General features: G+C 57.8%; 2 protein-coding genes across 2 annotated transcripts in view; both read right to left on the reverse strand.

Moving 5' to 3' along the window:
- Positions 1-3,154, reverse strand: part of ZBTB46 (zinc finger and BTB domain containing 46) — a 50,174-nt gene extending 47,020 nt beyond the window's left edge. The window contains exon 1 of the mRNA XM_064276373.1: positions 3,095-3,154. The gene's annotated coding sequence lies outside the window, so the exon portion shown is untranslated. The remainder of the gene's footprint in view (positions 1-3,094) is intronic.
- LOC135228628 (collagen alpha-1(III) chain-like) lies at positions 2,484-8,152 on the reverse strand. Its single transcript, XM_064276448.1, has 4 exons — positions 7,977-8,152; positions 5,322-5,477; positions 3,871-4,762; positions 2,484-3,704 (listed from the first exon to the last, which is right to left on the reverse strand). Exons 1-4 carry the CDS (start codon positions 8,150-8,152, stop codon positions 2,484-2,486), a joined length of 2,445 nt encoding a protein of 814 aa, XP_064132518.1.
- Positions 8,153-26,440: the final 18,288 nt, after the last annotated feature.

Here is a 26,440-nt window from a genome sequence, read left to right on the forward strand (position 1 = left end):
ACCTATACAATGATGTTTAAAAGTGCCAAGTTAGTAATATTTTAATCTCAGTAAGAGCCAAAAGGCACTATTGATGGATATTCAACTGTTGAACAAACACTTCCATAAATCACAAATCGCCAAACTTGACAGTCTCACTTGTTATCCTTTAATTCAGCAACGTTTTAGTTCATCAGAAAAGGTTGTTCTCCTTTTCATGGTTTTTCCATCCACAAACAATACCACAGGGCTTGTTCCTCGCCACTAACGACACGGAACACAAGGCCCACGAACACACCTGTAAGACGCTCAAAGTGCTTGAGCTAGAATGGCAGAAAGAGGAGAAAACAAAATTTTTCGCCCTCCCGTTGGGACCCCAGCACTCTCTGTACAATTTCATAGCCAGAGCTGGCTGTACCAAAGCCAGGGGGGCAAGCAGGGAAAAGGAGAACAAGGAGTAGGATGAGAAAACCACATTTCAAAATCTGTGGCCTTAATATGGATTTAAAAAACCTCCATTTCTTCCTAGAAGCCAAGTCCTTCAAGCCAACTCACAGGAACAATCTTTTTTTTTTTTTTCTTTTCAGGAGAGGGAGCCAATTCACAAGGGAATCTTCACGATCTATCATCATTCAACAGACTTTAAGGTAAAATGTGTTAGGTCAGAGCAAAAGAAGCACCCACATTTTTATAATGGGAAAGAGCACAAGGCCCCCAAAACAGAAAGCCACCAACTCACTGTGGACACTGGGGTATGAGGTGCGTAACCATGGGAAGCAATGGCTTCCAGAATGCTCGCTCTTTAACCCGGCAGCCAGCCGAGAGGGCGACTCAGCACATAGAGTGAAGGTCCCAGTTCAGGGGCGAGTGGAGCTTTCTGAGCACCATACCCTGAACGGGGTTCTCAGCTCTCACGCCGGCACAAGAGCGCTGCACGCTGTCCCAGAAACCCGGACCACAGGGACAGAGTGGCCCAGTTTTCCTTAATTTCCAACACCCAACCTCGGGACAGTGTTAGAAAGTTCACTTTGTTAAGATTTAATTTGGTTCAACAGTGTTTGTAAATAACACTGCCGCCAGACAGTAACAGGGGCCCACACTTGAGGGCAGTCGCTACATCCTTGGAGTGGCTTTACAGGTTTACGGTTCTCTCCCCCCAGCCCCGCCCCAGCCCCAGCCCCAGCCCCAGCCCCAGCCCCAGCCCCAGCCCCAGCCCCAGCCCCAGCCCCCTGCAACTGTGTGACAGCCCTACATGAAGTCACCAGGGGTCACAGGTCACGCAAAACTGGGTCCAACTAGAGGGGTGGCCCAGAATGCCCAGGGGATCAGTTCCCACCATCCGAATGAGGATGTGCACTGAGGCCTGACGCAGACAGAAGAGCTAAAAACAAAACAGAACTATCTAATCAAAACAAAACTGTCTTGAATCCCACCTCCAGGTTGGCCTTGAGGAAGACTTAAGTTTGGGTTGAGTCTGAATACCCCAAAATGAGTCCAGTCCAACCACTTCCCAAAGATAAAACCTCATAAGTCTCAACCCCTCTTTCCTTTCGATAAAGGCCATGAACATCATTACACCTTGTGTAAAGGACAACGGTTAGGTTCCTGTTTAAATCTCAGCCAGTCCTGCCTAGGGTGCCTGTCGTTTGCCTCATTCTGCAACAGCAAAGCTACTGAGCCCTAAACTTTTAAATTCCGAATATCCAATCCTATCATAAAATATACCAAATGGAAGGATGCCACTACAGTAAAATACTACTCTGTACTACACTGTTCATATGAAAAACTCCTCTGTAAAATTCCTCAATACGAACGAACGATTTCCCACCCTTCCAGAGTGGAAATGCTGCCTTAACACAGAGCATGAGGGCCGGCCACAAAGTGGATCCACGAGCCCACTACCCAAGTGGAAGCAAGTTTTCAAAACAAATCGAATCAGAAAGATTACACAGTTGATGTAATTAAAAGGCAAGCCGGTCCTCCCGCACAGGTGTCTGCTCAGAGTTCCCAGCAATTTCTTTAAACAATGCTGATAGCAATCTCATCGCTGTATTCCACCCCTATTCCAGCTGAAGGCATGGCGGAGACTGTAGTAGGGAAAACTGAAGGAAATTCACTGAAAATCTCAGTCAAACTTTCTTTTGTTTATATTTCCTCGGTGTCAGAAAATATGTTCTCCCCACTTGGTTTGCACCAGGGCTCCTGGGTCCAGCCATTGTGTGTGGTCTGTTAAGCCTTCAGGCGGTGACGGGTCAGCTGGGCTGGGGAACCCCGACCAGCGAGCCTCCTCCCAGCGCTGAAAATCCCCCACTTGCCACCGGGATTGAGTTGTCAGACACTGACTCGTGCTACTCTGAAAAACTGACATGTCTATTTACAGAGAAACAAAGACGCGCTCGCGGAGGACGCAGCTCCGCGCACCCCTGCCGCGCTCCGCGCACCCCGGCCGCCCGGCTCCTCGGTCCCTGGGACGGGTTTAGCCCGTCAGGAAAATGGAGGCGCAGCTAGCAGCCAGGACCCAGCTTCGGGGGAGGCAATGCCCCCCGAGGCCCGACCGGGGCGCGGGGAACCCCGCGCGCCGCCTCCCGCAGTTCCGACTCTTGGCAAACTCGGCGCGCGGGCGGCCCGGGCGCGGCGGGGCGGCTGCGGCGGGGGGCGCGGGCGCTGCGGGCGGGGGGCGCCGGGACGCCCCCGGGCTGCGCTCCCGAGCCGGGCGTTGACGCAGCAGAAATTACCAGCTGGAAAATTCCCCTTTCGGAGGTGACGAGTAGAGACCGCGGCGGCGGCGGCGGCGGCAGGAGGCGCCGGGGCCGAGGGCTGGGCAGTCCCACGCCCGCCGCCCCCGCGCCTCCGCGCCAGTCCCGCAGGGACCCGCACCAACCCCCGCCGCCCGCTCCGCTCAGCGCGGCTGCAGCGCGGGGCGGGGGCGCGGAGAAGGCGGGGGCCGGGGTCGCCACCGCCCCGAGCGCCTCCCGGAGGGCGCCCCCGCGGGGCGGGGCGGGGCGGGGCGGGCGGCGGCGGCGGCTGCGGGAAGCCGGGCTGGGAGCGGCCCCGTGGCCGCCTGGACCCGCTGATCGCCGACCGGCCGCGTGGACAATGAGCCGCCGCCGCTTACCTGTGACCCCATGGGGCGCGGGCGGAGGGCGCGCCGCGGCCGGGACCGGCGGGGTGGTGGCCGCCGCCGCAGGCGAGCGCTGCGTACGGACGGCTTCGAGCTGCCCGCCCGCCTCTCTGCTCCGTCCGCCTGTCCGGCCGGCCGTCCGTCCGTCAGGCCGGCGCGCGCCCCCGCGCCCGCTCCAGCCCCGCGGCCCCAGCCGCCCGCGCGCGCGCGCCCCGCCTGCGGACCCTGACCCCGCCCCCCGGCGCGCGCCCGGTTGCTCCTGATTGGTCCGCGCCGCGCCCCGGCCGCGGCCACCGCCCAGGGCCCCGCCCCCGCGCCCGGCGGCCCGACCCGCCCCGCCCCCGGCCCGGGCGCCCCGCGAGGGCGGAGGGGGGGGCGCAGGCGGGGGACATTGCTCCTCCGCCCCCCGCGGGCGGCCGGACAGCGGAAGTGAGGGCTGGAGCTCGCTGGGCATTGTGGGAAGCCCCCTCCCCTGGGCCGGCGAGGGCGGGAGTGGCGCGGCGTGGGGCCCCCGGACGCCTTTTCCTCGCGGGGACCCGGGCCGGCGGGGTCGAGTGGCCCGGAGACCACTGCGGTGGGAGAGACGGGCCGGGGCGACAGCACCCTAGCCCACACCGGCATTGCGGACCCCAGCGCGACCCGAGAGCCTGGCCTCGGGGCCCCGCGGGTCCCCGAGCCCCGGGCTGTCCCCACGCCCCGACGTGCTGCCCTGCCGCGCGCCTCTCGCAAACTTGGTGACTTCCCCCGCCCGCCCGGGCACCTCAGCGAGCCGCGCGCTGCAGCCAGAAGACACTCCCCCTGCGCCCAGGGGGCGGCCAGGCCGGGGATGGCCCGGCACTGCGCGACCCCGAAGTCGGGCACTCGGAGCGCCCTGCGCTGAGGCGCACCTCGCGGCGCGGCGCCACGCGGCGGTGGCCGCCAGTGGGGCTTGCTTTTGGCCGACTGGGAGCACGGGTAGCCGCGCGTGGGTCCTTCTCCTGCCGCGTCGTTTGCACGTGCGGGCTCCGAGCCCCGCGACGGGGCGGGAAGGGAGCGGCCTGGGACTTGCTCCGCGGTCCGCGATCACAAGTCATGCACGCCGGAACCGCGAGGGCTAGCGATCGAGCCGCTTGGGTTGGGTCTCCCCTCCCGGTGGCGTGGTGAGGCCCGGGCGCCCCCGCCCCTTTCGTCCCTTCGCGCCCCCGCTGTTCCGGAGCGCCGGGCGGGCGGAATGGGAAGCGCGCCCCGCATTCCTGGCTGGCCTTCGCGGGGGCAAAGGCCACCTCGCTTCCTCCCCCGGGAGCGACGGCGGGAAGGGAGGTGAGCGTGTGGCTGGCCAGCCGTGCAGGGGAGTAGACACGGCCGGGCTGTCCAATGGGGAGGCGCCGGGACCATCCATGCCCTGCCTCCCCGCCGGCCCGAGGCGCGCATTCCTTGGGAGGTGGGAGGCGGCGGGCCGTTATGAATGTTTTCTCAGGACGTGTAAGGAGGCATTCAGGGCGGCAGTGGGAGGGCAGGCCGGGGAATTCGTGAGCGAGCAAGGGCAGCCGCGGGCTGGCAGCTGGTGCTGAAAGCCTCCACGGTCCCTCCCTTCGTGCCGCCGCGCGCCTCCAAAATGGCTGCGCAGACACCCTTCCCGGCCTTCTGATGGGGGACCCTCGGATCACATCCTGGTCCAAGTTTCTGGGCCCGCAGGAGGTGGGGGCTGGGGTGCCCCTAGGCCTCCAAGAAAGGGTGGGCAAACTCACCTGGCTTGGGACCTGGAGCTCAGGTGCAGCCCCCAGAGGAAGAGGCCCAGAGAGACTGTGATCATAGTGCTTAGGCCAAACCCAGGAGGCCCAGACCCCTGAGATCCCCTTGGAGCCACTGCTTGCACTGGGCGGGGGGGTGGGGGGGCGCGGGGAGAGCGATAAAGAGCACCTTCTTCAGAAAGCAGCCGTTGATGGGCTCCCATGCCCATTGTCCAGGGGGGAAAAGAGCACTGCAAGCATACAGTGGTGCTCACTAAGTGCTCAGGAGGCTCTGCCTGCAAGAAACAGGCCTTTGTCTCACTTGGTGAGCAACAGCTGCTGCAACTGCGGACCACCCCACCACCAGGCTGTGGACTTTGGGGTCCTGGGATGAGCTGGCCAGTGTCTAGGAGTCACTGGGTGGGTCCTGGAATGAGCTGGCCAGTGTCTGGGAGTCACTGGGGCCCTGGGCCTCTCTCACCTGGGAACATGGTCCTGCTCCCTACCCCTACCCTTCATGAGGATGAATCAGGGTCACCCCCAGCAGCCCTGTCAGTGACTGGGGACCCAGACCCTGCCTTCCCTGCGCCAGGAACCAGGAGCAGCTGTGGCCTCTCAGCAGGGCATGGACGAAGAGGAGGATCATGCGGGACTCCCCAGAGCCTGCTCTGACGGGGCAGATGCAGCCAGCATGGCCCAGGAGCCCCCCCCCATCCCCGCCCCTTTCTCAGAGTCCAGCATCGGAGCTAGGATTGCACTCCTGGTGGCAGCAGCGGCCAGACTGTGCCCTCTGAACCCCAGTGCTGGTATTGCCTCACCCTAGGACAGCTTGAAGTTGTAGACCAAGGAGGTGAGGAGGAATCTGCCTCAGGACAGCCAGACATAGGCACCCCACCTTGGGGACAACAGAGAAGCAGGCAGGAATCAGGGAGTGTGGAGTTGGCACCCCAGCGCCCAGGGCTAGCAAGAGGTTGCCTGGAGGGCCCAGCGGCGAGGTGTTGAGGGTGCCAGTGGCCAACAAGCATGATGATGGTACGGTGTTGTCAGCTCTGTGTGGTGGTGCCAATCCAGAAAGCCACCTCCAGCCACTCGTGAGCGCGTCCGGTGCCTGCCCACGGGACACCCCAAGGCCTGTGGGGTCTGGGCCTCCAGAGAGTAAGCAGCAACAGTTCAGGGAGTTCCAGGAAACCAGGACCATGGGCTTAGAGGCTGAAGCCAGAATAGCCAGGGCCCAGGGCAGCCCTCAGGGTGGGCTGCACCCACATACTGCCTGCAGATTCCCAAGGGCTGGGGGCATGCCGCAAACTGCCACATGGCTAGCAGGGCCCCCGGGAGAGTCCTGGCACAGCCACTCTGCACACCTGCACTCACAGGCCCCCTGCCCCCTTAGCCAGCTCGACACCTTGCCTTACCCTTACTGCGTGGCAGCTCCGGGGCAGAGAGGCCAGGAGGGAACCTAGCCCCAAGCCAAGCTGCTCTCATGCCTCTGAGAGCAGGGAGCTGTCTTGTGTTCACAGTCAGCTCTGGGGAGGGAGGGCTGGGAGGAGCTTCAGAAAGAAAAAGGGACAGAAAACATCTCTCAAATCTTCCTCCCAGTTTCCCACTGGGCAGCCCACCTTGCCCCAGGCACCGATTCCGGTCCACCCCCTGCTGGGTTTTCTACGTGGTGGGTTGTCACTGTCACTGGTCACAGAACCTGCGTGTTTGTTCTTCAGCCAGAGGTGCTGCTCAATTGTCCCCATGGCAACAGCCCTAGGAGCCTGCCCCTTCCCAGGGAACTGCCCAGAACCTGTCCCTGCCCTCTCCAAGCCGCCTCTGCTGGAAGCCTGAAGAGGGAGGGAGAGAGGCAGCAGACAGGGCAGCAGGGAGAGGCGTGGCTGGGGGCTGGAGGGATGCTCACCGCCCACCGGACGTCATCGTGGGTCCTACGAGTGGACAGAGGCAGCCAGACTGCTGCAGAAGCCCCGCCTGGGCCGAGGAAGGTCCCCTATCCTGCTGCAGAGGTGGATGAGGCCTGGCTCCGCCTGCCCAGGCCTCACCATGACCACCCACCCCTCCAGAGCGCTCGGGGCCAGGGACTACCTGCCAGCCCCAGAGCTACCCCACCCCACCGGCCTCCAGGCCTGCGCCCCTGCCAAGCCCCAACTGCCGCTCCAGCTGCCACCACCAACTGTCGCCCCCATCTCCAGTCCAAGCTGCTCGTCCCAACCATCCTTCCAAAATGCCACTGCCAACTGCCACTCTTCCTTCCTAAGCGCCGGCTCCATGCTGTCCCCAGTGACTGGCCCCAGGGGATCTGCATTCCACACTTCCTGGGACAGAGGCCAGCGAGCATTTGCTGAGTGCTTGGCTGGTGGGGGGCACAGGGCAGGGGCAGAAAGCAGGGAAAGGGCAGGATGGACAGGGCAGGAGCAGGGAGGAGGCACAGGGCAGGGCGGCAGTCCTCAGTGCTAATCGCAGTGTGGGAGTAGCCAGGGCACAAGCTGAGCTGACCAGGAGGCTGTGGGACAGAGCTGGGGCCCATCCGTGGACCTTTCCTCAGAGGGTCTGTGAATAGCTTAGCCTGAACCCGGTCCTTGGCCTGGCCGGGCCTGGGGTTGGGGGAGGCTCAGCAATGATCAGAAAAGCACCTTGCCTCCCCACCCCAGGCCCCCTCTGGGGGCCCACCACCTTCTGCAGCCCTCAATGGTCCCAGCTCCCTGGTCGAAGCTGCCCCAGGCTGGCTGGAGTACAGAAAGGGGTTCTGGACTCCCTCCTGTACGGAGCCCACCCCTTGACAACAGGGCCCTCTGGGACCTGCTTTTGCCTTGTTCCCCCTGCCCTCCTCAAGCCCCCTTCTCCTTCTCATCCCTGTGGCCTCTGTGGAGGCCTCACTTCCTCTGGGGACACTTCCCCAGCCCTCTCCCCACTAGATGGCTGTGGTCCTGGCACACAGTGGATGCCCTGTCCAAGCTGGTCCCCGCCAGGCTGAGCCCAAGGCCCTGGTGCCCGACCACATGCAGGTGCGGGCCTGGGGCTGAAATTCCATCTCAGCTGGGCTCTGGAGGCCAGAGGACGTGTGGGCCCAGCCAGCAGCACCTGGTCCCACCTCCCCCCACAGCCTCAGCCGGTGACATGGAAGGCCTCAGTCCCACTGGGGAACACAGCTGCTCCTGGGGCGGGGGCACCTCAGAGGGTTCACATTGCAGCAGGCTGATGATGGCTTGCAGATAGCACAGTAGGCAAAACAGACACCCAGCTCCAGTGTCCCTGCCTCTGGCCTCTGGGTTGCAACACTGCTGGGGGCAGGGCTGGCCAGGTCAGCAGAGCTGAGCACCTGCTGTGTGCCAGGTTTGTGCACCATCTCGCCAATCCCCACACGAGAGCAGGGGGGATGGACTTGCCCGGGGCCCCAACCCTGCACAGTGCCAGCCTCCTGCCTCCGCCTGGTTCATTCATTCACTCACTCACTTGTTCAGTGATAGCCAGGCACGTGCTAGGTCTGGGGAGCAAGGCAAAACCCCTGACCCCAGAGCTCACCTGGTAGAGTCAGCAAATACACAGATATGCCCGTTTCAGGTGGAGAAAAGTACTGAGAATGGGGCTCCTGGGAGAAGTGGCCACACCAGGTAGGAAGGGGGTACTCAGAAAAGAGGATGGCAGGGACGTGGCTGAGGGCCTGGAGCCAGCAGGAAAGCTGGCCGAATCTGGAGGATTCAAGGGACAAAGCAGCACAGCTTTAGGCTGTCACCCACGAGGCCATACTGACACAGACAAGTGGATGACCGTTAACCCTGCAATGCAGAGGAACCCCGACGATACCTGTGGATGCTCCCCCTCCAGGACCTGGGGATTAATGTCCACCCCACCCCACTGCCGAGTATGGGCTGGACTCAGTGACTTGCCTCCAAAAAAAAAAAAAAAAGCGTGTCTGTATGTGTGTGTGTCTATACGCATTTTGGTGTGCTCACCCTTCTTCCATTTCCACAAGACTGTGCCTGAGTCTCTGTAGGCCAGGCCCAGTTTCTGACACCGGGTCAAGATGCTTCTGCTCTCAAGGGCTGCTCACAAGACAGACCCTGGGTCTTGGCGAGGGTGGGGGTCCAGGCAGCTTCCTGGGGAGGTGGCTTTGGAGATGGATGAGGACAGAGAGCTTTCAACTTGAGCCGGCGGAGATCAAGATGGTCATCACCATGTAGATGAGATTGGCAGTCCTTCCTGGAACATGGGAGGAGGAGCCAGCCTCTCACAACTGCCAGGCTGGGGCTTCTGGGCTTTTCCGAAGGCCCAGGGAGCCACCAAAGACTTTTGAACTAGAGAAAGACTAGTCCAATAGTTGATAAGTCAGAGAAGCTTTGAGGATGTAGGGTTGATGAACTGGGGGCTAAGCAGAAGTGGGGGATGAGGCAGAAGCTGCAGGGGAGCTGCACGTCCACAGGGTTGGGGAGCCAGGAGCACAAGGTGGGAGCCAAGGCGGGGTGTGTAGTTAGAGAGGTGTGGGCTGCAGGATCCATGCAGAGGCGAAGGGGGGGGGGCGCCCAGAGCTGGCATGGGCCTCATGATGACTGGGAAATTCCTTGCTGGGGATGACGGGGGTGGGAGGGCACTGAGGGGGTCTCCTCCCCAGTGTGGTTGGGATCAGGGGACACTGGGAAACGTTTTCAAGGCTCTGAGGCCATGTGGGCACCTGGGTAATCTCAGGGCATGTCTCTCTGCTCCCCACTCGGGGTTTCACATGTGACTTGGCAGGGGCCAGGGCAGAGCCCAGTCCTGGGACTCTGGGCCCCTACATACTGTGCCCCAGGAAATGGACTTCAACTCCGCCCAGTACTCTCTTCCCAACCCTCATCATTCCTGCCCCATGGAGCCTGCGGGGGTGCGGGGGGAGTGAGGGGAGGTCAGGACACAGGCCTGCTCTCTGGGCCTCAGTGCTCCCATCAAGATGGGGTGAGGTGACTGCCAGCCCAGGCCAGATTCTCTGCCCCGCCCCCACCAGCAAGTAAATCTCCCTCCCAGGGCCTCCACATAACCTCAGCCTCCAGGGTCCCTGTCGGTCAGCACAGCCTGGAGGAGAAGGGGATATGGAAAATGAAAATAACACCGGGCCTCCTGCCCTCCTGACTGTGGCCTAAGCACCCAGCCCTGCCTTGGCAGCTTACCCTCCATCCACCCTCCGAGCTGCATCTACGGCTTCTTTTATAAGATGCAAACTCCATACCCCGGCCCTGGCCCAGCACAGCATCTTTTCCCCTCTTCTTGCACAATCCACTCCCAGCTCCTGCCACCTGGTGAAGCTCAGCCACCCCTGAGGGCACACCCTGACCTGGCGCCAACCCTCCTGCTCTGGGCCTCTGAGTGCCCTGAGGCAGACCCTGCCCAAGTCTGCGTGCCATGAGGACAGTGCCATGTCTAATCCCCTCTTGTCCCTGAGTGCTGGGGGCTCTGGAGCCACCCGGCCAGAACTGAGGTCCCCTCCCAGCTTTGTGGCACTGGGCAAGCCACTCAGCCTCCTAAGGTCAGGTTCTGCCCTTGTCTTAGTTATCTAGTGCTGCTGTAGCAGAAATACCACCAGCGGGTGGCTTTAGCAAACTGGAGTTTATTTTCTCTCAGTTAGGAGGCTGAAAGTCCAAACTCAAGGTGCCAGCTCTCAGAGAAGGCTTTCTGTGTCCGTTCTGGGGGAAGGTCCTTGTCTCTTTTGAGCTTCTGCTCCTGAGTGATCTCCATGTGACTCGGCGTCTCTCTTCCCTCATCTCTGCTTGCTCACTTGCTTGTTTAATCTCTTTTATAGCTCAAAAAGGAAACCCCGGTGGTGTAGTGGTTAAGTGCTATGGCTGCTACCCAAAGGGACGGCAGTTCGAATCTGCCAGGGACTCCTTGGAAACTCTATGGGACAGTTCTACTCTGTCCTATAGGGTCGCTATGAGTCGGAATCCACTCGACGGCACTGGGTTTGGGTTTTTTTGGTTTATAGCTCAAAAGAGACTGACATAAGACACACCCTACACTAATACTATCTCATTGACATAACAGAGAAAACCCAGTCTCAAATGGGGTTATAACCACAGGTATATTCGTGTTAGGATTTACAACGTATATATTTTTGCAGACATAGTTCAATCCATAACAGCCCTGAAGGGTGAGCATCCTCCCGAGAGGGCTAAGGGGCTGAAGAGCCAAGAGTCTGCCTTCCACAGAGTAGCCACCAAGGCTACTCTGGTAGGCCGGCCTTCATTGTAGGCTTCATTGCCTGGAAGCTTACCTAGCACGTGCCTACGCTTGGAAGGTATGGAAGGAGGGGGAAATCTTTGTGGGGAAGGGCTGAGAGCAGACATGTAGCTTTCTGGTGCTGTTCCATGTCTTGAGCATTCTGCGTGGGCTTCCTTTCTGGTGGAATTTGGGCTAGATGTCCTTCTGGCTGCTACTGGGGGCTCTGGGGTGACAGACTGCTGGGCGCACATGTGCTGTATGTACTTAATCACTCTCCCCATCTTCATATCTACTAATGGACGGGAACAGCTACTAATAGACACAAAGTATGTGCCTTGGGGGAGATGATGCCCTCTGAGGGACCCAAAACTATCTTAGAGGGGTAAAGGAAGGAAGACCTTTCACCAAAGCCACAAAGTCTAGAATAGTGACCAGGAGATGGTCACACACCCTGCACAGGGGCAAAGAATAATATTTGTTGCCCACGGGGGTCTTCCCCTTTCATTACCCTTTTCCCTAGTCTCTTTCTCTACATGCCGTTTGCCAGGGAACCATTGTAGCTTTGCTAGTATATTAACCCTGGGAGAGAGGGGCTTCTGAGTTCCTCACCCATGGTGCAAAGTGGGGCATGCTTGGATGCAATTGTAATACCCCAACCTGGGACAGGAACCTAATTTCGGGGAACCCAGGATGATGATGATGTTTGCTGTCCTACTCATGCCTGTCCTGTTTATTCCGTGAGTAATAAACGCCTGTTGATCACACCATTTGAACTGTCTGGTCTGCACTGTGCTCTAAACAGTCCTTTACACTAAGAACTTATGAACTTGGCACATTGCAGAGACCCTGGGAAGAGGCTGCCTGGGGACAGGGGCTTGCCTGGGGCTGAGAGCTGGCAGCGAGAAGGACCTGGGAACAGAGACTTGCTTGGGGCTGGCAGCAGGCAACAGGAAGGACAGGCCCACACTTGGGGTAACTGCATAGTTGCATAGTCAGACAGATACCATGCAAAGAGCAAGAGTAGGGGTAGTGTCCCACTGCTGAGCCCTATGCCCCTGAGGGTGCACTTCAGGACAGGTTCCTGTAGAGACAGAGGGAAATCTCAGGGGATGGTCTGGGAGGCGGGGCTTGGGCCTTGGCCCAGGCCTTGGCGAGGCTGCCCTGCCTGGGGGTGGGCTGCTGGGAGGAGCAACCTTTTCAGCTGGTCAGGCTGTCCCCCTTCACAGCCCCCAAATCCAGCCCGGGCCACAGTCCTACTCAGGGCATACTTCCTGGGAGCCACACAGGAGGCCTTGGAGTGCCCAGAGTCAGGTTCCCAACCCCACCTACCACCACCCTACCACCACCAGCAGGAGGCTCTGGTCCCTCCACCCTGGGGGGCTCAGTGCCGGGGTGGTTCTGCAAAGCAGAGACTGGAGGCCTTATCAGACCGCAGGTTTTCCTGAGGAAGGAAGGGTGGGTGGGTGTGTGCCTCCAGGATGGGGTGCCTCCTCTGGGTGTGCCTGGCCAGTGGAGGGGCTCCTAGCCAGAATGTCCCTCCCTTGATCATCTGGGTGTGGGTGACCTGACATGCTCAGTGTACAAAAATGCATTCAGCCTGCACCTGGACACACTCACTTTCGCGTGTATATGTGTGTGTGGTATCTCAATAAAAAGTGACCAAAACAACTTCCACTGCCCCTCCCTGAGGAAAGAGTATTATCTGAGACCTTTTGCTTCCATCCCCACCCCTGCAGCCCAGGGGGCAGGGGATTGAGACCTGCTGTGCCTGGCCCAGCCCCTGAAGTGGCCTTTCCCTCTAGGGAAGGGGCAGGGCAAAGTGGGGTGTGCCGGCCCTGGGCTGGGAGCCAGGGAAGGGAAGTTGGGTTGTTCCTAGGACCCTCCACAAAGGACCCTCCACAAAGGGGGTCAGGGAGGGAAGGGGAGAGCAGCTTCTGAGCAGTGGGGGAGCACTGCGGCCCCTTCAAACAGCTGGTAAACTGAGGTTCAGAGTTGGGAACAGGCCCAGCTTTGTCCCAGGGGCTGGCTCTGTTTTCCGGGAGCAAAGTCCAGAGGGAGCCAAGTGAGGCAGGGGTCTCTGCAGCCATGCAGGTCGGACGAGCGGATGTGGGCCCGCCCTGCTGGAGCCAGACCGGCTGGCCCAGGAGCCGCTGGCACTGGACCCACAGGGACCCACCCGCAGCTGGGTCTGGGGTGCCTCCCGTTCTCCTCCCTCCCGGGCCCTGTGACAGCGGCCTCTACCCCTTCCGCTTCCAGAGGCCCCAGGCTATTTTTAACTCAGCTGAGCTGCCTGAGTTAAAGGTGGATGGAGCCCTGGCAGGATATGGGGTGGGAGGGGGGCTGAGAAGAGACGACAGCAGCTGCCTTCCTGGCCCACCCCGCCCAGGGTCAGGGTTTCCTGTCGAGTGGATGGGTCATTCTTGACCATAGAGGAGAGATATGCATGGAGAACATGAAGCTGCCCGAAGAGGCACGCCCACACTGAAGACACCTACCTGGTAACATCCCTGGGACACCCACAGGCACACACATAATCATGGACCCACCTGCAATGCACAGGGATGTACTCGGTGCACATGCCAGACACCCAGGGGCTCTGGCGACTGGTGCAGACTCACTCATACCCCTGTGAGAGCACACAGCTACCCAGAGCTCCCACCCACCCACACAGACAGACGCCAACGCACAGCAGAGGAACCAGCGAGACACAGGGACACAGTTGCACAAGCAGATATGCCCAGAGACCACCAGTTATTCCAGAGGCTGATTGTGGGGTGGTCCAACTACCTTGTTTCCCCTCCTGGAGCTGACTTGGGGTGCCGATGGCCAGGAGTCTCAGCATTCTTCCCCACCTTGGGATTCCCCATTCTACCTAGTTCTCCCCAATGTGCGGCGGGCATCTATGGGACAACCCGAGCCTGAGTTGAGCTGATCTGCTCTCCCTCTGCCCCGCCCCCATACTTGCCCATACACGGCTCAGGACAGGAAGCCTCAGGAGAGAGACTCTGGAGGGGACGGGTGTAGGGTAGGCAGCTCACAAAGGCTGACCTCAGAGCCACTCAGCCCCTTCTCCTTCCTTTTCCCTGCTCCCCACTTCCCCTCTCCACTCCCAACTTTTGTCCCCAGAGGGCCCATGGTGTGGTGAGGGGGAGGGAAGCACCCTGACTTCCAGCTCCCCTCACTCCCAGACCCCCACCTCTGCCTGTGGAGGCCCAGAACAGCTCCTGGGGAAATGCAGGAGGGCGAGGAGCAGCCTAGAGAACAGGACATCCTCTTGGCAGGACGAAGGAGGCCAGGCCAGAGATTCCCAGTCCCAGTCAAGGCCACAGGGGGAAAGGGTCACTGGGGCCTGGGGCTGACCAGTCCCTGGATAGGCCAATGCCTAATAGTCATTCCAAGTCACCCTGAGCAGTGGCTGAGAAGGGCCAGCAGCACAGCCAATGAGGCACTGTGCCTGAGCCCCTAGCCCACCAGGCCGGCCCTCCAGAGTGTGGAGCTGTCCTCCTCAGGGGCCCCATCACTTGGGGTATAGGGTCTCCACCTGGCTGGGTCTCGGAAGCCCTGGAGGTGAGGCCTCAAGCTGACCCTTTCCCTACTGGGCCAGGGCAGGAAGCCGGGCACAGCAGCTGGGATGAGGTCATGGGGACCCCCTGCTCCAGACCCCCTTCCTAGAGCTGGCCAAGACTGGTTGATGGGTCTGCTCCTGGTGGGTTGTGATCTGGGGAAACGAGGGTCCCAGAGGTGCTGGAAGGCACTAGATGGAGAGGGAACTGCCAGGGCCCAGCGTTAAAGTAAGACCAGAGCCCCCTCCCTGTTCTGGGGCTTCCCAGGGTCCCCACCCCTCCTCTTATACCAGTGTCCCGGCTTTAGCCTCATACCCCACACAAGCACCTGATGGTCATTCATGGAAGCTTCTTCAGAGGTTGTTCTCTTTACCTGGGCGTCAGCTAAGAGCCTCTCACTTAAAAATGACTTATAAATTAATCACCTGAGCACACAGCTTAGGTCTAGATTTACTCTGTTACTGAGAGTTAAACTTACCAAAAAAACCCAAACCCATTGTTGTCCAGCTGAATTCCAACTTACAGCGAGCCTATAAGAGAGAGTAGAACTGCTCCATAGGGTTTCCAAGGCTGTATGGAAGCAGACTGTCACATCTTTCTCCTGCGGAGCCGCTGGTGGATTGGAAACGCCGCCCGGCCCGTAGGTCAGCAGTTGAGCACTTAACCACTGTACCACCTGGGCTCAAACTTACCAAAGGGAATGCTAAACATAGAGTTACCACATGGCCCAGAAATTCTGCTCCTAGGTGTCTACCCAAGAGAAGCTTAATTCTGCTGTGAGCAAATGGCCTCATTCCAGGTATGCTGCCCTCCACTAAGAATCATGGCCAGCACCTAGCCCTTGTCACCTTCACCCACTACCTGCTCCTCTTCATTTTTTTCATGATTCCAATCACAGTCTTCACATCTTTTTAAAACTAACTTTATTGAAGTATCGTTTACGTAAATGATATTCACCAGTTTTTAGCACACAGTTTAATGAGTCTGTAACCACTTCCACCATTGTGATAGAGAACATTCCCAAAGCTCCAAAAAGTTCCCTCGGTCACTTTGCATTCATCCCCCTCCCTGTCTCCTTGCCCCCTAGCAGCCACTGATCTGTTTTCCGTCACTAATGTTTTGTCTTTTCTAGAATTTCACTTAAATGAAGTCCTACAGTAAGTGATCTTTTGCATATGGCTTCTTTCACTGAGCACAATGCTTCTGAGATTCATCCATGATGTTGTATGTATCAATAGTTGGCTCCTTTTCACTGCATTGTGCCAATGAGCCATGGATTGTTTATTTGTTCACCAGATGATAGACTTTTGGGTTTTTCCAGTTGGGGCCATGATAGGTAATGCTGCTAAGAATATTGAAAGAGAATCCTGTGGGTGGACATGCCTCACTCCTTTTGGGTGAATACCTAGGAGTGGGATTGTGGGTCCTCTACTTCCCATTTTCTAAATATTTTTGTGTTTGTTTTGGGTCTGAGTGTGAACTCCCCAACGGTAGAGACCTTACTTGTCTTGCTCACTGCCACACCTGAGCCCAGAACAGTTCTTAACAAGAGAATATTCTCAAGACCTATTGGTTCCCTGAGTGAAGAGATAAATGAGTGAGTGATAGTGGGGCCTGTGGTGAGGATTTTGGGGGTGTTGATGGGAGAGTGATGATGGAGCTGGAAGCAATCGAGCTGATAATGCTGAGGGAGGTGACTGTGGTAGAGGTGCCCTGGGTGGTGGTCATTGTTGGTATAGAAGTAGAGGTGGTTGTTTGTAACAGAGATGGCCTCTAGGTGGTTGTTTGTAACAGAGATGGCCTCATGTGGGCTGCAGCCTCCTTGGTCCTCCTTGGACATGCCACATACCAACACCCTAAACTCACCCAGGGAGACTTCAGACCCCATAGGCCCCTCTTCTAACACCTCCTTGACCCCCTTACCTCTAAAGACCCAGTCACCCACTCCTGGGTCACACCTTGGGCCCTGCTGTCACCAAACCACACCCACTCCTTTTCCCTCTCTGTGACCAGCCCTCCCCACAGGTCATCACACAGTTGTCCCACCCCACCAAGTCCTTCACCCCTGGGATGACCTCCTTTCTTCCAAATATCAGCTGTCCTCTCTCATAGGCTTTCTTCTTGTCCAGTTTAGATTTTGTGGCCCATTGTTACAGTCACTCTTTCACAAATACCCAAAATATTAGCACTTCTTCTTTTCACAGTTGGGAGAACCCCAACCACCCACTTGGATCACACCAACACCCAAGCCACGATCACTGACGGGAAACCAGCCAGGGAAGGCAGTGCCACCAAAGCTCCACACCTCACGTGGGCCCTCGCCTGTGCTGCCCATCCTGTAAGTTCCTTACCGTCAGTAGACAAGCTCGTTCAGTCTGTGGGGAAGCTGGAGCCCTCAACTGCCCCATCCTCAGTGAGTCCCACTTTCCCAACCCTCAGGTCACTGGTCTGTCTTGTCCTTCTTGCACATGAACATTTCGCTGTCTTCTGTAGCTTCCCCACCAGCATTAGCCAGGCAAGAGCCTTTGATTATCTCCATCCTCCTCCCCCACCTTCCCTCCACAGAAGAGCAGCTGGCCTCTGAAATACAAACATTAGCATGGAACTTCCTTAGCGTCTTCCAGTGGCTTCTTGAGAGAAGTGGCTTCCTTTCAGACTCCTCACCCCAGTCTATGAAGCCCTACCTCACTGCCCCCTCCCCAAACAGGGTTCCAGCCATGCTGGCTTTGTTCTTATTCCTCCAAAGTGCCAGGTTTCCACCCTCCCAGGGTCTTTCCCAGGGCCCTCCCTCTCCATCCATAGCCCCTTCATTGGGTAAATTTCCGTTTATCTGTCAGGGCTCAGGCTCCAGCCTTTCTCCTGACCCACCCCCAGGTCAGCCTCTGCTTGTTTACTCCCTGAGTGCCCTTCTGTGGGTTAAGCACTTAGTGGTGCCTGGCAAGCTTCCTGCAGGCAGGGACAGACCCTGCCAAGCTCAGTGCTGTACCCAGCCACCAACACATCAATGGCCTCAATAAATGTCTGGTGAATGGATGATTCTTACTGGGGATGGTGGGTGGAGGTGGAAAGGGTGGGAATTGGAGGGGGGTGGCAGGTCATTATCAGCTGCAAAGAACACCTCTTCATCCTGGCAGGCCATGGGGGAGACTAGGCCAGGAGAGTATCAGCTGGGGAGGGAGGACCCCAGGGAGCACAGAGGCCCAGCATAAGGGCCCCAGGAGGCTCAGGTGCCCCTGCCCCTGCCCCCACCCAGGTCTCAGGCGCTGTGGCTCCGCCTGGGACTTTCCAGGGGGCCGAACCCGCTGACTAGAGCCTTCCCTGGGGCAGCCAGGGCTGCTGGGCATTTCCTGCCGGCCTCTCTCCCACCGGCCCCAGCCCGGAGCTCCTTCCTCCCCCTCCCGGGGGCTTTCCGAGCAGCCCGATGCCCGCTATTTTTAGCTGAGGGAGAGGGACCAATTCTTGGCCCCTTGAGGGACCAAGGAAGGGAGGGCGTCGGGATGGGAGCTTGGTGTCTCCAGGCACGTTGCACCTGGGCTGCCAAGGGCAGCCAGACGCAGAGGGGAGGCGTGGACCTGGGCTCTGGGCCCTGGAGAGGGGGCCCAGGGGCCTGGGTGGGCTCCCCCCCCCAACTTCCTGCTGCCGGGCCCAGCACTTCAAAGGCCGCTGGCGGCGGTCACTTGGGCCCACGCAGCCACAAGCGCCGCTGGCAGCCGGCGGCTCCGGGCAGCTTCAAAGCGGCCGGGTGGGCAGCTCTGCGGTTAGCGCCTCCGAGGGCTGGGTGAGGACAGGAAGGGGCGACGGGAGCGGCGGGCCCTCCCCTGTTCCTTCATTCTCCCCACCCACCGCCTTCCTGGGTGGGCTGGGACAAGGGCGCCCCCAGATCCTGTCCTGGAGCAGGGCCGCCCTCTGTGGGGGTTTCTGCGAGTCTGCAGGAAGCGTCTGGGGTCTGCGCGGCATCAGCCTGGAGTCGAACCCTGTTAGAGAAGCCCAGAGCCTCAGGTTCTGGAGACACCTGGCTGGGACGAAGCCGGCAGGCGCCAGCCTGTTGCGCTCCCTTCTCCTGCTCCCCTCCCCCTCTCCTGCAGGAGGGGCGTGGCGGAGACCCGGAGCAGGGCGGTCTGGGCAGCCCGCCCAGAGGTGGGCTCGGCTACGGTGGGGTTGACTTCGCGCCGGCTCCCAGGGGACCGGCTGTGGGGGGCCGCTCCTCGGGGCAGCCGCCCCAGAGTCGGGCGGACGCTGAGAACAGAGAGTCCCTGTGAGCGAGCGGGGGAGGGCGCTCGCAGGGTCCCTTGGGGTCAGCTCCGGGACAGTTGCCGTTTTTAATCTACGCGAGCGATTTAGAAGAAGCCGCGAGGGCTGTAACCTAGATTTGCGCAGCTTTGGAGGTGCGGGGCGAGCGGCTGAGATCCCCGCCTGATCCGCCGCGCGTCCCGCAGGCTGAGGGACTAGCGCAGAGGCGTGGGATCCGGTGCGGCCCCCGGCGGCTTTTCCCCTTCTCCGCCACTGCCGGCCCACAGTCTCCAGGGACCGCGCGTGGCCGCAGGGCCTGGGCCCCCTAGCTGGGGTCACGAGGGGCCGCACCCCTAGCCCACAGCCCCGACTCTGGGACCAGTGCGAGCCGCGCCCAGGAAGGCCAGTCTGGGGTCCCGCCTAGGGCCGTGGGCTTTCGTGAGGCGCGCCTCTCTCCCTCCCCCCCGTCACCGGTGACTCCAGGCCAGCCGGCACTGGTCCTCGCCCAGGCCCGGGCTGTGCTCCTTCTACAGGCTCGGGAATCCCCTCCCTTCTGAGGGCCATTTCCGCCCTGCGCGGGTCTGGGCCCAGACGAGGATGGGGGGGCGGCACAATATTGCCCACCCGGAGCCCCCAAAGACGCGCCGCGGGCGCTTCAGGGCAGAGGGCGCTGGGCGGGGCTCCGGCACCGCTCGCATCCGAGTTGCCCGGCTCCTGGCTTCCCGAGGGCCGCAGCGCAGACGGCCTTCAGCCCCACCGCCCACACGCAGCCCCACCACGCTGTAGAATTTTTTGACGGTTCCACGATTTGGAAAAAACAGGAAAGAGGGCGACCTCTGTGTCCCACTTGCGGAGTCAGACCGAGGCTCGTGCCCAGGAAGGAAACTCGGGGCTCAGAACCAGCGGGCTAGGGATGAGAGGGCAGAGTGGGGCCTCCGACCCTCTGGGGTTGGGCTTGGGCCCTTTTCCCGCCCCCAGTTCTGGCTTTCAGGGTGCGGATCCCCGAAGCGCCGAGACCTGGTTCTCAGGCAAGGGACCCTCATCTCCATTCTCTCTGCAGCGACGTTTAGGCTGTAGTTTCCATTAGGTCGCCTGCAGGTCCCACAAGTGAGGGATCCCCGAGGGGCCGCCAGAGAAAAGCCGGACTGGATCGCCCAGTCAGTCGGAATGGCTTCTGGGGCCAGACTGGTCAGGGGTCAGTCAATATTTATTAAACTTACACACATAGACAAACACATGTTCACATCCGATGGGTACAATGTAAAAGCACCCTGCAGCCCAGTTTGGCTGCAGAGCCCCAGAGCCAGGGAGCTCCCCACAGGACCTGGGGAGGTGGCATTACCACACCTTTTCAGACAGCAATCTGACCAAACCTCCTGACCTTAAGAACAAAGACACCCTTTGATTCAGCAGTCCCACTCTTGGGAATCCAGCATATAGGAAAAAGCACCTAGAGGCTAGAGTCCGTGCTCTTTGCAGCCCAGTCTGTAGGAAAAGGGGCTAGAAGCCTGCCTACGGGGGGGGGGGGGGGGGAGCCAAGGGGACAGGCACACTGCTGCCCACCTGGGAGAGGTAGCAGCCCCTCAAAGGGTGGAGGGAGCTCCCAGGGTCTTGGAGCAATGCTCATGATGCACTGCAGATAAAAGCAAGCTGACAAAATGACAGCCTGTGTGTGTTTGTGATCAAATAGAGGGGAGTGAAAGGACCCACTCCAGGTTGGTAACTCTGGGTACCTGGGGGGAGGAGGGGAGAGAACAGGTAATTTTTTAGATTCTTGTTTAGCTGGTTGGAGTGAGCATTTTACATTTTGAATAACAATAATTAAGCACTTACCTTATATCAAACCCTGTGCTGCATGTGGCAATGACAAAGGATAAGGCCCCTGCTCTGAAGGGCTCCTGAACCAGAGGAATGACTGGCCCTGGAGACACAATGGCCTTTCTGAGTGTGAAGATGGGGCTCTGGAGCCCATCCCAGGGGAAGGGCCCTGGGTCTGAACAACCCCAGGGGGCACCATCCTCCCACCAGAGTCAGTGGAAATGGTGCAGATGGCTCCCCTGCCCTGGAGGGCCAAACCTCAGGGAACTCAGCAATATCAGACTGGTTCAGGGCAGACAGTCCTGGGAGAGGTGGACCTGCTGGGCTTCTGACCCTGACCTGACCTCACCCTGATATGGAAGGCCATATGGCCTTGTAGAGTAGCCTGGTGTGACCCTGGCCCACCCCCACTGAAGAGGAGTACAGACCTTGAGTGGGGGGCATGCTGGCTTATTGAGTACTAGAAGCTCACAGCAGGGGTCAGAGGAGCTGCTTCTCCTGGAGGGAAGTGACAGTGGTGAGGGCTGGGCCATGAGGAGGACAAGGGCCTCTCCAGAGTCCCTGGGGCACTGGCCCTCCAGCTCCCTCCTCTCCACAGAGTGGGGTCACTGGAAGTGTGTGTCCAGTGTGGAGCAGTTGATGGGATGGGTGCTGGGGGTGCTCTGGGGAGGGGCATCAGGGGCATCTCCTCACCCAGCACTGAGGGGTGGGGTCTCTGTGCTGGAGGACAGGTCCCATGGGGAGCAGGAAGGAGGGGACATGGGCATAAGCTCCCCTACCGACCCCACTGTCCTTGAGGGCTCTGGGTAAAGCTCCAATTCCAGATGTTCAGCAGCTGTCCTGGCCATTTCTGCCTCTTCTGACCCTGCATCCGCCGGAAAGCCTCCCCTGCCTGTCCGTGGGCTCTGACCCCCCACCTTCTCTGCACCCTATTTCCTGAGCAGAGGCATTTGTGCAAACTCAGCGCCCCTCTGGCCAGGCGGCTTCAGCTTTCCCTGGGCTGGGCACCGCTCCCAGAGCCCAGGCGGCTGTGGTCTGCTCCCTGCTAGGCGACCCTGCCAGGCCCCGGCCCAACTCGCCTCTGGGACTGGTTTTCTCTCTCTCCCTTCCTTCCTCTCCAAGCTTGGCTCCCTGCTTCGGCTCCTGCAGCATAAATCAGGGCCTCCAGGGAGGCAGGCAGAGCCCAAGCCTGAGGGAGAGCCTCAGTGGGGGAGTGGAGCCCTGTGGGGAGGTGCAGGGGTCACATGGGACCAAGGAGGTGGGCTGGACACTCAGATGTCTGTCCTGGCTGGCACTCGGGGGCTGATAAGAGGGACACCGCCCCGGCCCCACCCTGTTGCTCACTTCCCTGAGCAGATGGGGAGGGGGGCACGAGAGGTCACCACTGCTGCAGCTGGTCCAGTCTGGGGGCTCTTCTGGCAAAGGGATGGGGGAGGGCTGCTTTCCTGTCACATGCCTTCCTGTCTCACAGCAGAGCCCTGGTTCTAGGGCGCTTGGGCTCCCGGGGTTGGGGGCAGGCAAGGCCGGTGGGGTCAGGGGCCAAGCCAGACCCAGGGTGAGGCCTGGAGCCCCAAGGGGCCAGTAGCTCCAGCCTGCTGACCTCTGCCCCTCAGAATCCATCTAGGCTCTCCGCTCTCCCCTCCTTCTTCCTAGGCTTCCTGCTTGCCCCGGGGAGGCAGGGTTTTGTGCCAGACCAGGGGAGGTGGGTTGAGGAAAACCCTCCATTTCCAAACACTCATCTCAGAACAGATGGCGGGGTGGGGGGGGGGGGGGGAGAGGCTGGTCTGCCGCAGGACCTGTCCTTGGGGGATGAAAACACAATGTGGCCTGTCACCCCTGGCTGCATCCACCTCCTCCCACCGCCTGCTATTATGCCTGCTTTGTGTCAGGGTGGAGATAAAATGGGGGCCCTCTAGGTACCATTGCCACCACTGCCTTGTTGCCCATGGAGAAGCAGGGCCTTGGCCCCACATAAGACCCTCTGCTCTGTTGGGGCTTACTCCTATGGTCTCACACAAAAATGAACCTAGGACCTTTGGGTCTGCACCCCCTACACCTAGGGCAGAGTAACATCAGAGTTTGTGAAAGATACCTGAAGAGTAAGTTCCCCCGAGGTCTCCATCTCTACCCCTAACTGCACTGGCTTCCTCACCCCTCAGTGGCTATGGGGAACATTTCAAGAGGACGCTGACCACTGACCCCCACGAACAGTTCCATCCATCACTGGATCATAGGTATCCTACCCTGTGGGCCCTCCAAGTGGTTCTGTCCCACTGCCAGCCCCAGGACACAGTGGTGAGATGGCCATATGAGAGAGAGGATGGGCAGGCCCTTGACCAGGCAGATTTGGAGGGGACTTCTGACCAGGTGGACTGCAGGGACCCTTGGCCAGGTGGACTGTGGGTGCCCCTGTCCGGGCAGATTTGGGGAGGACTCTTGACCAGGAAGATTGGGTGGGTCCTTGACCAGGAGAACTGGGGGACCCTTGACCAGGTGGACCAGTGGATCTTGAGACACCCGACTGGCCTTCAGGAGCAGCCCAATGAGAAGAGCAGCCCGATCTGGGATAAAACCTGGATAATAAGGAAAACCTCAACCTCAGCTGGCTGGTATGGGGGTAGTAACTGGGGATAGGGTTGCTAGATTTACCAAAAGTAAAAACAACCAACCAACACACAAACAAAAAGTAAACCACGGCTACAACCAATGACCACCCTGACAGGGAACACAACAGAGACTCCCTGACGGAGCAGGAAAAAAAGTGGGGTACAGAGCTCAAATTCTAGTAAAAAGACCAGACTTAATGGTCTGACTGAGACTGGAGGAACCCCAGAAGACATGGCCCCTGGACTCTGTTAACCCAGAACTAAAAACCATTCCCAAAGCCAACTCTTCAGGCAAAGACTAGACTGGACTATAAGACTAAAATGATACTCGTTAAGAGTGTGCTTCTTAATTCAAGTAGATACACGAGACTAAATGGGCAGCTCCTCTCCAGAGGTGAAGACGAGAAGGCAGAAAGGGATAGGAGCTGGTTGAATGCACACAGGAAATCCAGGGTAGAAGGAAGGAATGTGCAGTCACATTGTAGGGATAGCAACTAGGGTCACATAACAATGTGTGTATAAATTTTTGTATGAGAAACTAACTTGAGCTGTAAACGTTCACCTAAAGCACAATTAAAAAAAAAAAAAGAACATCCAGCTAAATTTTAATTTCAAAGGAATAGTACGTTCTTAATACAAGAATGCCGCATGCAATATTTCGGATATACTTATATTGTAAAAAGTATTTCCTGTTAAGATACTATAGAAGAATCCTGATCAAAGGGGGAAAATATGGAACGGATTCCAAATTCTCATGGAATCCACGCTTTCCGGAGCCATAGAGGCTGGATGAACTCCTGTAACTGTTGCCCTGAGATAATCTTTAAACCTTAAACCAAAAATATTCCCTGAAGTATTCCTTAAACCAAAAATAAGTTCCCTTATTTACTAAAGAATATTTGCTTTGAACATTGTGCTCTTTTGAAGATCTATCTATATGGAATCAAATTGACAACAGTAACTCACAAGGTCAGGTAGGAAGCTTAGGGGGCAGTGAGTCGATGTTAATGGGGGAGGAACAATTTGGAAAAGGAGAGTGAGTATGGTTGCACAACTGGAAGAATTTAATCAACATCACTGAATTCTACTTGTACAGATTGTTGAATTGGTGTGTTTTGCTGTGTATACTTTCAACGGCAATTTAAAAATACGTTTAAAAAGTATTTGTTGCTTATCTGAAATTCAAATTTAACTGAGTGTCCTGTATTTTATCTGGCAACCCTGGGGTTGGAGCAGTCAACCTCAGCAACTCACTCACTCTGCTACTTGATCATTGTCCTCTGATCCTCTCGACTACCCTCCCGTCCCCCAGCCTCTAAGACAGCCACTCCCCAAACTTGATTCCCAAACTTGGTGGGGGTTGGTGGGACTTGACATTGCCCCACACTCAAACATGTGGAACAGGAGAGCAGAACTCCCAGAAGGCTGGGTCTCAGCAGGCCTGGCCCTTGGGCTTGGAGGGTCTGGCAGAGTTTGACAATTTCTCTGGTGTGATGGCTAAGGATGTGCGTCAACTTGGTTGGGTCATAATCCTCAGTGGTTTGGCAGTTATGTAATGATGTAATCACCTCCGTGATGAGATCCTCTATGAGCAGCCCATCAGTTGAAAGGGAGTTTCCTTGGGGGTGTGGCCTGTATGCAATATATATGAACTTTCTGGCAAAGCTTGCTGGCTTTTGCTCTGCTCTGGATCCTGCATCTGGCTTGTCATCATCTGACCTCCGGTTCTTGGCACTTGAACCAGCAGCCTGGGCCAACATCTGAGTCATCACCTGAGGCAGATGCCTTATAAGGCATTGCTGAACGTTTTCAGGACACATCCCCACCATGCATTTTTGCTTCTAGACCTATAACTAGACTTAAGTCCCAGCAAGCCCTAAAGGTGAAATACAAAGTGTGACTGAGGAGGAAAGTACGCTACACTCCAAAAGAACTGCTTAACTTTTCTAAGATGTATAAACAGAAACTCGAGGATATGTGTGGGAATGGCTGACTGTTAAGGGTGTGAGATAATGACGCAAGGAACATAAAGTTGGATCAGTCTGAGTTTATTGATATGGTCCCACTAAGCACAGATTCTTCATTCAATGTTTCAGCTTAAGAGATTAGGGAAATTGGCATGTTAAAGTGGATTTATCAGGGTAGACTTACAGACTCACACATGAAGTCCCCAGAGGACACACCCTTTTACCACAATAAAACCAAAACCAAACCCGTTGCCATCGAGTCGATTCAGACTCATAGTGGTGACCCTAAAGGACAGAGTAGAACTGCCCCATAGGGTTTCCAAGGAGCACCTGGTGGATTTGAACTGCCAACCTTTTCATTAGCAGGCGTAGCTCTTACCCACTACCCCACCAGGGTTTCCTTTACCACAATAGTGAGGAAGAAATTTGTGAAGGGGGTCCCAGCATCGTTGAAGACTGCTGCGGTTGCTATTTTATGTAAGTCAGATTTGACAGTGGGAGCTAGCCTAACTAAGTTAAGACACCTAACTATGACAGGTCTGAATTGACCCCGTGGTGGTAGGGGCGAAGTGGTGGCACTCGATAGATAAAGACAAGGTAGACACGGTTACTGCAATGGACAGCAGAGTCAAAGCAGTAATCAGAATAGTCTGACTTGTATGGATTTATGCCATTGGCTACTTAGTTACAGTGCCCCTAGGAGTGAAACAGATAGGAAATCTACTAAATGTCTACTTAATCTGTACAAGTTGAAGAATTCTAGGTCAAGTAAGCAGCAGTCTAACTCAAATCACCAGAATAGAGAGTCACAACCCCTCGATCAATTCCTAGACTTGAGCAAGTTTAAAGACTCACAATCCCTTAAATGAAGGTGAGGCCGGGTCCTCCTGAGGAAGGTCCCCACTACACTGCCAAAAATTTATACCATTAATCTTTCTCTCAGCCTTCCCCAAAGGGATCTATGGCCTTTTACCAGAATGACTGCTCACTGGGGAAAAGGAAATAATCAGACTTTTCAGCACTTACTGGATACAGGCTCTGAACTGACATGAATCCCAAGAGACCCAAAACACTACTGTGGCCCACCAGTCAGAGTGGGGTATATGGACGTCAGGTTATTAATGGAGTCTTGGCTCATGTCTGTTTCATAGTAGGTCCAGTGGGTCCCCAAACCCATTCTGTAGTGATTTCCCCAGTTCTGGAATGCATCATTGGAACAGATAGACGCAGCAACTGACAAGCCCCCACATTGGATCCCTGA

This window comes from Loxodonta africana, chromosome 24 (genome assembly GCF_030014295.1).
Source record: "Loxodonta africana isolate mLoxAfr1 chromosome 24, mLoxAfr1.hap2, whole genome shotgun sequence".
NCBI lineage: Eukaryota > Metazoa > Chordata > Mammalia > Proboscidea > Elephantidae > Loxodonta > Loxodonta africana.

What these genes read in the sequence shown, in the direction of transcription:
- LOC135228628 (XM_064276448.1), bottom strand. Translation starts at nt 8,152, where the DNA reads ATGGTGCACAAACCTGGCACACAGCAGGTGCTCAGCTCTGCTGACCTG. An exon ending in TGCAATGTGAACCCTCTGAG is followed by an intron (nt 5,478 to 7,976) that starts GTGCCCCCGCCC and finishes CTGCCCCGTCAG; the next exon opens with AGCAGGCTCTGGGGAGTCCC. An exon ending in TCTTCTGGCTGCAGCGCGCG is followed by an intron (nt 3,705 to 3,870) that starts GCTCGCTGAGGT and finishes GGTGTGGGCTAG; the next exon opens with GGTGCTGTCGCCCCGGCCCG.